This window comes from Drosophila rhopaloa, unplaced genomic scaffold, assembly GCF_018152115.1.
Source record: "Drosophila rhopaloa isolate 14029-0021.01 unplaced genomic scaffold, ASM1815211v1 contig_155, whole genome shotgun sequence".
NCBI classification, from domain to species: domain Eukaryota; kingdom Metazoa; phylum Arthropoda; class Insecta; order Diptera; family Drosophilidae; genus Drosophila; species Drosophila rhopaloa.
In genome coordinates this window covers 860,111-872,892 of record NW_025335034.1, presented here as the reverse complement: position 1 = coordinate 872,892, position 12,782 = coordinate 860,111, and the positions used below count along the sequence as shown (strand labels likewise).

Genomic DNA, 12,782 nt, shown 5'->3' with positions numbered 1-12,782 from the left:
GGTTTTTGTTTTGGCCAACGACTGCGAGTGCGAGTGTGAGTGCCAGCGCCAGTGCGAACGTGCGCGGTTTTAGCCGAGTGAAGCCCGAGCAGAGGCTTGAATGTGGACCGGTTGTAGAAAGGTTGAGATGCTAGTGCTAGCTGCTAGCCGCTAGCTAGCTGCTAGCCGATCCGATCTCCGCCTGAGACTCGGAACTCGGAACTCGGCACTCGGTCGTCCGAGAGATCGGGGAATCGGCCCAAGAGTCCATATAAAGGTCCCCGCTGCAGTCGAGATCGGCGCATTAAGTTGTCAAAATTTGTGAGAATAGGAAGTGCGTGACAGTTCAGTTCGATTCGAGACAAAGCAGCGAGATTCTAGCCCAGCCACCAGAATCAGGCAACAGTATCAGCTAAAACCCTGATCGGATCTCGTCGGAGCGGGACTCTCGGGTGGACAATCGCCAGGAACCAACCACTCAGTCGACCTATTCAGACCCACGCCAAGTCAAAACAAATTAAACCATGCAAATTCCCCGATCGTAATCGGAATTTCAATCACAATCACAATCCGTAACGCGGCCGACCTGTTAATAGTTTAATTAGCGGTCATAAATAATAACACAAGAATTAATTGATTTTCGTTATAAATCAATAAATAACTAACCAACCAGACTGCCAGCCAAGCTGTTCAATCAAGTGCAGCCCGTTAAAAAGGAGGGGAAAAATCAGATCGCGCCGGAGCTAAATATTTTTAGGTGCTGAAATGAAACTATTTACCAACAAAAACCAGCGCAATGCAAGTGAGTATACTCGGCCCAAAAAAGCCAAAGCGGCCAGCGCTTAATTAAGCCATGCGGACCATTGTCCGCATTGGTCAAAGCCAAAGGCCCATAAAAGTTAATTCGAGCCGCGGTTTCCAGCCAAGGGAGCTGCCCCCACGCGATCGTAAAATGTCAACAAAGATCTCTTGCACAAACTGCTAAAATCGCCTAAACTGCTAAGATCGCTGAAATGTAGTAGGAATGGTGCAATGGATTTTTAAACGCTCGTGCATGCTAATCAAGCCGATATAAAACGGTTTCCAAATTTCGAAATATCACATTCCCGGCGAAAATTAGAATGCTAATTACCGAAATACCGACAGCTGGCAGCAGGTATAAATATCTGCTATTTTATTTATTGCAAATACCTGGATAGCGGACCAGTTGTCGGAGCCCGGTTCTAAAGTCCACTTATTTTGGCAGCACGACAGCTATAAGCTAATAATAGCAGCACAAACTTGAGACGAACAAAAATGTATTTGAAATTGTATTAATTAGTGCTTTCTAGGGTTATCTCTTTTATTTCGGCTCTCGGCCAAAGCTGTTAACATATGCTCAAAGCCAAATAAAAGGGGCAAGACATCGGGCTATTTGCATAACAACAAATGAGCTGCCAAGGGCGTAGGGTTCTATACTTTGTAGGCCAGCTGTGTAGGGTCACTTCAGATTAATTGTAAGCGGCTTGTATCTGAACAAACATGTGTACACATGTAGATCTCCGGATCGTTTTGGCGAAGTCATTCGCTATCAACTCATTCCGACACTAAGTCTTCGGAAGCGTACGTGTGTGTGTATTAACGGATCTGGACGGTAGTGCAATTAAGTTTGCATAAATTAAGATTTGAAATGAAATCGGTTGTGACTGAAAATGTCACGTATTACCTTACCATGAAGTTCGATGATTTCAATCAGCATAAATGCGCTGGGAAAACTGAAGGTGAGCGCGATGATTGCCCAGCCCGGGTCGGCCCCATGATATGATATGATATGCTCAGCTAAAGCCCGACAAGATGATGACAGATCCCAGATCTAGTATCCCATACCCTATATTCCATATCCCATATCCCATCCCCCGAAACGCAGGCGTGACTTGCAGAGAACTGAGAGTGCCGAGAACGATCCAACTAATTTGCCGCAGTGCGCCATAAATCAATACGATCTACAGCTCAATGCCCGCTAAACAATGCAAATAACAGCTATTGTCCGGGCATTAGCAATAACAATATCATCGCAAGTGTAAAGTATCCGTTTCAAAGGCGAACAAATCGGATCAGCATCAGCATCAGTATCAGCATCAGGCTGCGAATCGGGGAAGTTGTAAACTTGGCGCGCTACATACATATTTACTTTTCCTTATTGGCGGGCGTCTAATTGCCGCGAGACTTTGACTGCGACTATTTAAGGGTTTTGGGTTTTTCGGTTTTGGCGATGATTAAAAGCAAATAGCAACGGATCTGGGATTAATCACTAGCCAAACAGAGCCAAACAGGCAGGCGGCAAACAAATATCGTCATAACAGAGACGACTATTAGGCGATCGAATCGCATCGGCACTTGCTAACAGAGTATCTGTATCTTGCGGATACCCGAGCGCGAATCTCGGCGTTGCACTATAGAGCTATGGAGCTGTAGCTACGGCTATTTGCCTAATTTATTGTCGTTTGACGGAAGTCGCACACACACCTGCCAGCCCGCGAAGGTGTTCCATCAGAAAAAAAACTTATTCATTCTTGACTTCAGTGGGTCAGCACTGGTGACGCTTTGACTGGTCAAAATCATATTATTTCCAGCACTTGGAGTCGGTTTAATTTTCAGGTTTTTTTTGTGTTTAACACGACTCTAGCCGGCGAACTGCACCGAACTTGAACTTCAGACCGCTGCAGAGGCAGCCGTCGGTAATGCCTAGTAACTGATATACCGATCCCGCCCGATATTGAGCTGCCTGCCGACTGCCGACTGGCTGCTGTTTTGCTGTTTTGCTGTCGCAAACAAGTTCACAGCTCACTGAATCAGCTGCTGCGATCGAGACAAGCGTCTTTCATTCATGATGCGATGCCGTGTCTTGTGTGTTTTGGCCCGCCAATCTTCCTATCGTCATCGCCGATTTTGCTTCGGACTTTGCTTGGCCGGTGCAACTGTTGCGCAATGCACAACAGCTCCACTTTTTGCCAGCCCGTGGAGATTTTCGTGTGGTTTTGCCACTTTGCGTGTCGATTTTGGCATTGGTCATTCCATTGCAGCAGAATAATTTGGGCCGCTTTGTGTGCGGCCTAATTTATGGGTGGGCCCCATAGTTCGGGAATTTCGGCTGTCACACTCAAGGCAAGGATATACATGAGCATCTAAGTCTACACGGAGAAAAAAATGTTTATTGTCTTGGCAAACCTTTCGAATTTTTAAAGATGTTTAAAAAATATGATCAAAAATTACAAATGTTAAATTTAACCTCTAAGTCGAATTTTTTCGACTTTAACGCCCATTTAAGGAATATTTATTTATTTATTTTTAATAACAAATATGTACATAAATTGGTTTAAAAAATTACTCAAAATTAGATGCTTTCCAAGAACTCGTAAAACAAAAGTAAAGAAAGGTTAAGTCTTGGCAAACCTTTCATATTTTCACTTTGTTAAAAAGTTTAAAAAAGTGATCAACACTTCTTCATCATATGTACATGCATTTGTTTAACAAAAATTCCTTACAAGTAAATCCTTTCCAAGAACTCATAAAACAAAAGTAAAGAAAGGTTGTATCCTAAAGATAATCTTCATATGTTTGCGTAGCTAAAAGCTTTTGCTGTGAATATACACAAAAGTAATTAGTATTTTATGCATTTTTTATTGCCCACATAATTATGAATATAATATCTTTTGGACTTTGGTCTCAAAACTTTATTTTGGACTGTAGTCTCTAAGCGCTTCAGAAAATTTAAAACCTGAAAGATTTTAATAATATTTATCAGTGTAATTATTTTAGGAAATTAAAAAAATCCAACCAAATTCTAATGAAAGCTATTAAATTTCTTAGATAAATCAATTGTATGGATCATTTTTCGCTGTGCATACTCATAACTCCTATCAATATAATATGTTTGGATTTCTGGTTTCATCGGCGCCATGCATAATTTGTCATGTATCATCGCCGTTTGTTTTGATTGTGAAGTCTTGAACCTATTTATGACACCAAAGTTGACACCGAAGCGAAATTGTTAATGAGTTTATGCTGTTTGCTTTTCGATCTCAGCCGCAGTTGCTGTGGGATCGTGCCATTTTGGAGCGAGTTAGGGGCGTGCTAGGCTCTAGTCAGTTCATTGATCTTGGCAGGTGTATCGGTCGCCGCTTTCGGTTTCTAGTTCCATGGAAACATCTATTATTTGGGCAAACAATTGGGGTTTTTCTGCTTTTGTTTTTATTGCGAGCACTCGCAAACCGATTTCTACCGATAAATGGGCCAAGATTGTGCGTTTGATTTACGAGCGGCCCACCGAAAGTGATCTTCATGGAACGGCCATGATCGCTGTAAATCGGTCACAGGATGGGGTGAACTGGGTGCGCCCACGCTCTGGATTAGCAGACTTCTGGCCAATTTCCGGCCAGACTTCGAGTGCGGAAGTGGAACACAGCTTGGGCAAAGACAATAATCTTCGCGGAAGGTGAGAACAAACGAGTTTCGGTCGTAAAGTGAGTGATTTCACTTCAAGTAAATGTGAGGCGAAGTGCAGCCTAGATTGATATGCTTCGATTGCCTTGCCCATCTTCCGTGCTTTTAATTAATATTCCAAACAAGGTCAGTGGAACTGGATTTTTACGACTTTTCTAGGAGCGGCAGTCTTATCCAATTGGTGTAAGCAAACACACAACATCAGTCGCAATTCACTTTTCAGCCCAGTAAATGCTCTTCATTTAAAAAGAAAACAAACAGTGCCAGTGGGGAAATAAACTATTTAAGGTGTAATCATAAATTAAACAAATACGTTTTGTTTACCTTTATGCTAAAAAGGTGGCGATATGCTAAAACCAGTTGGCAGCTGTACGAATATTTTAATGCCGCCTAAAAACGAATAATATGGCTTTTAAATTTTAGACAATATATTTAAATTGCCGGAAAAAATGTCTGAGAGCAAGGGCAGTAAACTAGAATTATGGGAATTTTATTTTTTGGATTGCACGCATCACCTTCCCCCGCTTTTGTGATTAAAAAATCGAAGAACGTTCATTGAACCTCCACCGTTTTTGGGCATCGTCATCGTCTGCCGTCTGCCGTCTGCCACTCGTCATCGTTTTGTTTATATTTTGGCCTGGAGCTGCCGTTCCTGCTCCTGCCATTGAGGTAGGTCGCAGATCTCGGCCGACCCGATCCGATGCGATCCGATCCGCCGCCAAGGTCAATGGCATGATGGGCATGATGGGGGGCGCACGCTATCGCCAAACTGGAACCGCGGAAAACCAGTTCAACTTCAGCTGACGGCGCTCGCATGACCATAACTCACCCGCTGATCTATTTTATTGCAGAGCTGCTGCGCTGCGCTGCCCTCGGGATGACCCTGCTGTTCTTCGGCTCGCTGGTGCTCATCGCGGACCCTTTGCAGAGCATCCTGGATGCGGTAAGAATATATATCTTCTTAACACAGTAAAATATTGCTGGGACTGTGGTCAGGAAATATGAGTAATATATGGCATGGCATCGTCATGTCAATTAGCAACTTTAATCACTAAATTATAAGCGATGTGACGATAAGATAAAATGTGTATTTGTCAACCAATCTGGAAACTTATAACAAATGCAAGGCAAAAGCATCTTAGATTCATTTAAACCAAGTGACGTTTATAGATAGCTGTTTCGAGTCAAGATTTAATAAACATCTTGGATTTTAATAACTTAATTCCCGTTCACCGATTTAAAAACTTGTGACTAGTATAAGTCCAAAGCATCAAAGACTTATATAAGCCAATTTAAGTCAATAGATACCTGTAACTAACCAAGTTTAAATTGTTATGAAAATGTGTTGGGGTTATTATTTGTAATATCTTCTATTATTATAATTTAGTTCCTCATTCCGATGATATTCTAAATTTTCCCAATATATTAATTCTTTTGAAATGTAAACTACTTGAAATGATCATGATAAATACATAGCTCAGTTTAACAATAGAAAATGGTGTTCATGGACATTTTAAACAAATTTATTAACCCAATTCGAACTAAACAATTTAAACAAAGGTTTTTCTGAGAGCCAATGTTTGGCATTCAACGGAAATTAAGTTAGACTATGGTTCTGTGAATTTGTTGAAATGTCACAGATATAAAAACTAATCTTTGTAATATGTTTTCTCTACAGCAACTGAGCTTGAAGCCCGGTGCCTTGCTCCATCGACTGTGGCTTCTGCCGCCGATCGACGTGTACATCAACGTGTACATGTTCAACTACACTAATGTGGACGATTTCACAGCTGGCAGGGCATCCAAGTTGCAGGTCCAGGAGGTGGGCCCTTATGTTTACAAGGAGATTCTGAGCAACCACAACATCACCTACAACGAGTCAAACAACACCATAACCTATACGCCGAGACGCGAATATGTCTTTGCACCGGAGCGATCTGTGGGCGATCCCAAGGTCGACCGCATCCGGGCTCCCAATATCCCACTCATGGGTGTGACCACTCTGGCCTCCAGTCTATCGATGTTCGCCGCCCTGGGACTGAGTGCCCTTACCAGGCGACTCAACTCACAGCCAATGCTGGAGATGAGTGTCCACGACTACATGTGGGGCTACGAAGATGACCTGGTGGAACTGGCCTCTCGATTCGTGCCCAACTGGATTGACTTCACCAGCTTTGGCATCATGGAGAAGGTAGGGTTCTTTACGGATTTCTTTTCTTAAGTTATGTAGCATTATTTTAAAACCCATGATTATAAAGGTCTTTTTTGCGGCTCAAAGTCTTAAACTCAACAATTAAAACGGCTATCAATTAATGTTGGCAATGGGTCTAATAAATATAGCAATTATATTTATAAGTCGCTCACGTTTTAAGATCCCCTTTGTTAAATATATATGTCTCACTTCAGCTTTTTATACCCGTTACTCGTAGAAGGAAGCGTTTCCGACCCTATAAAGTATATATATTCTTGTTCAGGATCACTAGCCGAGTCGATCTAGCCATGTCCGTCTGTCCGTCTGTCTGTCCGTCTGTTTGTCCGTCTGTCTGTCCGTCTGTCTGTCTGTCCGTATGAACGCTGAGATCTCGGAAACTATAAAAGCTAGAAGTTTGGCATTTTGCATGCAGATTCTAGGAGTTCCTACGCAGCGCAAGTTTGTTTCAAAAAGGTGCCACGCCCCCTTTAACGCCCACAATCGCTTATATACGATTTTAAAAATTTTAATATTTCGGAAAAGTAAAAATGCAGTTTTATTGTGTTTATAAATACCTATCGAAATGTAGAAAAAATTTTTCAAATCGGACCATTCGTTAAAAAGTTATGCGTGATCAAAGTTTCTATCTCCATCTCCCTCGCACTCCCTTTACCTGAGTAACGGGTATCTGATAGTCGGGGCACCCGACTATAGCGTTCTCTCTTGTTAATAATTAAATATTATAATTAATCCTATTGCAGCTTTTTCGGGAGGGAAATGAGAGCAATGTGTTCAACATGAACCTGCGGGAAGGCAAGGACAAATACGGAGTGAGGCTGCCCGATGCTCCTCGTGGTTACACCGTGAACAGCATCAATGGAGAGCGCGGATTCAAGCGTTGGCAGTACGACGAGGAGACCAAGTAAGAGCCTTCTTTTAGCCCCTCCCTCAAGTGGAAGACTAACAATGGCATTCTTCTGTTAGTGGCACCATGTGCAATAGGATCTGGGGCAGCCATGATGCCACCCTCTTCCCACAGGACATGGATGAGAACGACGAGTTCTACCTGTACAGGCGCACCTTCTGCCGGCGCCTGCCCGTGAAGTTCAACCGCACCACCAGCTACAATGGTCTGGATGCCTTCGAGTTCGTGATGGAGCCGGACTCCTTCGACAGCGAGCTGGGCGACGCCAACTCCTCGTGCTACTGCAAGAACAACCGCTGCCTCAAGAAGGGTGTTGGCAGCGTCTCACCCTGCTACTACAGTGAGTACTCCTGACCTAGAACCCGTACCATAGACCTACTTACTTACTCGGCTTTCTTTGCAGACATTCCTCTAGCCATTACGTATCCGCACTTCATGCACGCCGATCCCAGTCTTCTGGAGCCTTTTGAGGGCCTCCAACCCAACGAGTCGCGCTTCACCTCCACCTTCGTGGTGCAACCGGTGAGTTCACTTGAGACCAACCCAAATCCGCTTTACTAACAATGCTTTTTGGGTTCCAGCAACTGGGATCTCCGATGCAGGGCACCCACCTGCGGCTGCAGGCCAACCAGGTGGTCGGAAAGGTCAACTTCAACCGGATGATGGAGCCCTTCGAGAACATGATATTGCCGCTTCTGTGGGTGGACCTGAACATCGATGTCCTGTGCCTGAGCCTGCGGGTGCTCATCCACGGCATCAAGTGGGGCTTCCCGCTGCTGCAGTGGAGCGCCGCCGCGGGAATGCTGCTGGCCGGCGTTTACCAGCTGTGCAGCGCCCTGATGCTCTGCCTTTGGCCCGCCGCCAAGCAGTTCCAGAAGGTGGACCAGGCGGAGCGGGGCACGGCGGTGCAGATGATCGGGGCTGGCCTCAGCTTGGCCAGCGGGCTGCGGAAGCCGTCGGTTCAGCTGGAACCGGAGGAGCAGCACCACCTGCTCCTCGGCGGAGGTGGCTTTTTGCCCAAGTTGGCCAAGGCGTAACCCAGCGGCGGACCGGAATGCCTACCTCAACTCAAGAAGAGGAACACTGTGATATTTAGGCTTAAGATTCGGTGTAAATTATTGTGCTCATCGGAAACAACTTAGGGAACGTCCGTGCCTACGTACTAGTTAACGATAACGATAAGTTTGGGCTACACTTAAAGTAGAGTGGTAACAGTAAGCAATGTACAGCTGAGCTTGCACTCGATAAATACAGGTCGATAGCAATGTAATCCTTGATTCAGTGGGCGGCGATCGTGTCCTCGATCCACTTCATGTAGTACGAGGTGCGGGTGTAGACGTCCGGGAAGCCCTCCAGGGCACACCCCGAGCCGAAGGAGGTGACCCCCACCAGGATCCAGGGTCCGTCGCGGCTCAGGCGGCACTGCAGCGGTCCGCCGGAGTCGCCCACGCAGGTGCCGCCCTCGCCGTTCAGCTTGCCGGCGCACAGGTGTCCTCCGTGGATGTTCACGAAGCTGCCGTAGGCATCCTTGCACCTGCCGAGAGGTAAGATTCAGTTTAGACAGCAATTGTCAATATTATACAGCAACATGGCCAAGTCCAACTATTTTACTTTAGATTTTACATTAAGTTTCGGTGTGGGAAATTCGAGTTGGAACACGGAAGTTCAGTAAATGGATCTCAAATTAAAAAAAAGAGATTTTCATTATCATTGAACATTAATAACATTAGAACTATAGCTTGCTGTCAATATTATTTATCATCATGGCCAAGTTTAACTACTTTACTTTTTCCAAACAATTAAGTGATTTTTACCCAAAGGACATACATTTCTTTAGACAATATTTGTTATAATTCAGGTTCATAAATCAATAATTTTTTAATTTTAAAAATTGTGGAGGCGTAAAAAGTTAATGGCCAAATTAAGCATCTATACACCGAAATCTATTACAAAATTATTTATTGATTAATGTAAAAAAGTAAAGGCAAAGCGTATACTAACTATTTATGTACATTTTAAAACAAGTTTATAAAATGAAAGCTTAAACATATTTTGGTGTAGTATTCCATAGGTCACTCACCTGCCGTTCTGGTGCAGTGGCACCTGAGTTTTCAGCAGTTGATTGGACAGATCCCCACTGATGTTGGCCTTGCCCCAGCCCGTGGCCACGCAGTCCACAAAGGCCATCTCCTTTGGCTCCTCATTGACTTTAAGGTGCTTCTGCTCTGCGGAGTCCTCCGAATCCCTCCGAGGACCCAGCTTCATCAACTTGTCGTTGCGTCTTCGCGAGCGTTTCACGCTGCGCGGGGAGCGTTGCGCCAGCGCCTGACGCATCCTGCTGAGAATCTTCATGTTCATCAGCTCCTTCATGCTGGGAGCCGTGACATTCCTGTAGCGCCGGCGGCTCTGGACACTGCGCAGGAAGTTGTCTATCTTCTCGGGCACATCCTCCAGCTCCAACTGCTGGAGGAGCACGTCCACGTCAGCTGGTGCGACAGTTGGGGACGCTGCCTCCGAAAGTGCCGCATCCTGCGACTCGGCCAGCAGGAAGGGCAGGCAGATCCTCCGGATGTTGGAGGCCCTGGCGAGATCCGCCGGCTTTGAGAGCTTCATCAGCACCACGTCGTGCCGGAAGTTGTGGTAGCGGTGGTGCATCACGATCTTCTCGACGGGAATGCGCTGCTCGTTGCCCGATTCCACGCCGCGGTCGTGTTCGCCCAGTACCACAGTCCACAGCGGAGGGATGGGCAGGTTAAAGAGATCGCTGGAATGGGAATTTAACTTATCATAATCCCGGCTTTGCAGTCTCAGCTGATGGACCTACTTGTGAACACAGTGGGCGGCGGAGAGTATCCAATACTGGTGGATCAGCACCGCCCCGCACCAATGGCCCAGGAATCCGAGCGATGGGTGCAGTAGCTCCAGGGAGGCTTGCCAGGGGAACTGGCCCTCGTTTGTGGCAGCTCCTGCAATTATCCGCGGTCCTCTACGCGCTGGCCGACAGCCACAGTCTGAAATAAAAATTACGATTATAAACTTGGTAGGTAGCACTTTTTAGTTTACAATGGGATTGCTTTTTCTTAACATTGTTATAATATTAATTTCATTATGTCCCGTATCAACTAATTTACATATTAGCTGATTAATAGTTTCGTCACCTCCCGTAGTAGTAATTAAATTTTGAGGTGTTGAAATACCAAATGCGATCGATCAATCTTGCCAATGATTTTCGCTTCGTTAACGTGTTAATTTTCCTAATTCAAACAAATAATTATACGACACAAAGCATAAGTTATTAGTTATTATTACAGTAAATAATTTTCTGTAAATGTAATTTTAAACACTGTTCTACTAAAATCTGGTAATCTGGTTTCATTAAATTTAACAGAAAATAATCATATGTGGATATAGATATTAAAAGCCAAATGAAATAAGTTATAATAGTTGTAATCCAAATTTTTCAATCTGGTTTAAATTTATGGTAAAATTATTTTATTTAAGTTATGATGGTTGAGATTGGTATATATAAATATATTAAAATAGTATCCAGTGTGTTTCAAAGTTAACTGAGTTATTTGATGTTTGACTTTCTTTGCTATTAATTTCTGGTGGATTTGTTACTGTTTTATTGTGTAACACTCGTTTCTTTCCATAGTTTTGGACCTACCCGTCTCAAACTGCCTGGAAGAGGGCAGCAGTAGCAGGAGGCACAGCCAGCTCAAGGTCGCTGAGTTAGCCACTGGAGGCTGCCAGTGGCCTTGCGAGTGTGACCGCGAGTGTGACTGCGAGTGTGACCGTGACTGTGACCGTGACTGTGTCTGTGATGGCTTCATCATCTTGGCGGCCGCTCCTCGGGCAGCTGGCGCAGCTCAGCTGCTCATCGCGCGCATGACTGACCCACAGAGGCCGTTTACGGAGATGTCTCTTCAGATAGATATAGTATCTGTATCTGTGGCTTTGTCCTGCTGGCGATGACCAGATGCTTTTCACTTTCACGCTGTCAGTCGAATGGGCGGTCGAGGGTTTTTTTCCGGGGGACTGTTTCGGGTACGGGGTACCGGGAACTGGGAACGGAGGCGGATCGCGCTTTTTCCCGGCTTTAAGTATTATAATTAACGAGGTCTCCCAGCTTCGCTTTGCTTTTCTTTCCACGACCGCGCATTAATTAGTCCGCTGGCTGGGCGGCGTCGACATGGCGATTTGTGCGCAGAAGCTGGCGTTTCAGTTTTTGGCCAGAAAGAAGCCCGTTTCTGCAGTTTCCACTCTCGATTATATAACGACTTTAGATGCTGGTCGGGCCTAAGGGGCTCTACGATAATAACGGTCACTTCTCGGCTGCTTTTCGTTTTCGTTTCGATTTCTTTGAGCGCGTGCGCATGCGCGACCAGCGGAGTTTGGTGTTTTGACGGCTTTTGATTTGGCTTTTTATTTGGCGCCAGGTGCGAGTGCGAATCGCTGGGGACGAGCGCCAAAATGCAACTGTGCTCTGCTCGGGTTTGCCAGCAAACATTTACCGTTTCGATGGCGGAGCGGCGCGGCAGACGTCGACGGCGACGTCGACTGCGGCGGCGTGGCGGTGTGGCATGCCCCCGCGCCAGCAGCAACAAAAGCGGAGCCATGCCAACGAAAGTGAAAAGATGGCGGGACGGGAGGGGACGGGGCAATCAAAAGACACACAGATGATGGCCAGCTGAGATGGCGATGGAAAAGGGTAAGTTGGCCCGGCTCAACCCACGGAAATCATTTACCGTGGAAAGTGGCATTACAAGAGAATAAATTAGGCAGCAAATAGTGATTATTTCGCTTTGTTTGGGCTTTAAATGAAGCCCAATGCTTGGCTAGGCCCTGAATACCCTAGATGATTTTATAACTTCAAGTTTATTTGCATATTCATCAATGATGAACGCATAAGTAATACTTTGTTTTGACATTTATTTCCTGATTAAAATTTAACAAAATTATCATTTAAAACGTTCTACTTTCGAGTGAGTGATTAATGTGTGAGTTGGGGTTTCACTAAGAAACTAACCTTAGGTGATTATTGAGAAATTCTTGAAAAAAGGTGTAGAGGAAGTTGATAATTAAAAAAAATAAAAAGACAGTTAATTATATGTGACTTACATTAAACTAAACATAAGTTTGAAGTTTAAGGCTAGGGCCGTTGTGAAACTAGTAAATTAGTCATACATAATTTATTTATTTTCT

General features: G+C 44.8%; 2 protein-coding genes across 2 annotated transcripts; one reads left to right on the top strand and one right to left on the bottom strand.

The window, feature by feature from the left end:
* The first annotated feature begins 281 nt into the window (after positions 1 to 281).
* On the top strand, positions 282 to 8,847 carry LOC108043481 (lysosome membrane protein 2). Its single transcript, XM_017122208.2, has 7 exons — positions 282 to 781; positions 5,313 to 5,404; positions 6,140 to 6,652; positions 7,414 to 7,574; positions 7,637 to 7,917; positions 7,981 to 8,099; positions 8,159 to 8,847. The coding sequence occupies exons 1-7, from the start codon at positions 745 to 747 to the stop codon at positions 8,612 to 8,614; spliced, it is 1,659 nt and encodes a 552-aa protein (XP_016977697.1). The 5' UTR covers positions 282 to 744; the 3' UTR covers positions 8,615 to 8,847.
* On the bottom strand, positions 8,669 to 12,044 carry LOC108043482 (transmembrane protease serine 3). The gene is made up of 4 exons (XM_017122210.2): positions 11,245 to 12,044; positions 10,402 to 10,588; positions 9,658 to 10,341; positions 8,669 to 9,111 (listed from the first exon to the last, which is right to left on the bottom strand). The coding sequence occupies exons 1-4, from the start codon at positions 11,411 to 11,413 to the stop codon at positions 8,856 to 8,858; spliced, it is 1,296 nt and encodes a 431-aa protein (XP_016977699.2). The 5' UTR covers positions 11,414 to 12,044; the 3' UTR covers positions 8,669 to 8,855.
* Between the last annotated feature and the right edge of the window lie 738 nt (positions 12,045 to 12,782).

Coding starts and splice junctions, on each gene's coding strand:
- LOC108043481 (XM_017122208.2), top strand. CDS start 745: ATGAAACTATTTACCAACAAAAACCAGCGCAATGCAA. Junction 782..5,312: donor CAAAAACCAGCGCAATGCAA/GTGAGTATACTC, acceptor ATTTTATTGCAG/AGCTGCTGCGCTGCGCTGCC. Junction 5,405..6,139: donor TGCAGAGCATCCTGGATGCG/GTAAGAATATAT, acceptor TTTTCTCTACAG/CAACTGAGCTTGAAGCCCGG.
- LOC108043482 (XM_017122210.2), bottom strand. CDS start 11,413: ATGATGAAGCCATCACAGACACAGTCACGGTCACAGTCACGGTCACAC. Junction 10,589..11,244: donor TTCCAGGCAGTTTGAGACGG/GTAGGTCCAAAA, acceptor TTTTTATTTCAG/ACTGTGGCTGTCGGCCAGCG. Junction 9,112..9,657: donor CCACTGCACCAGAACGGCAG/GTGAGTGACCTA, acceptor ACCTCTCGGCAG/GTGCAAGGATGCCTACGGCA.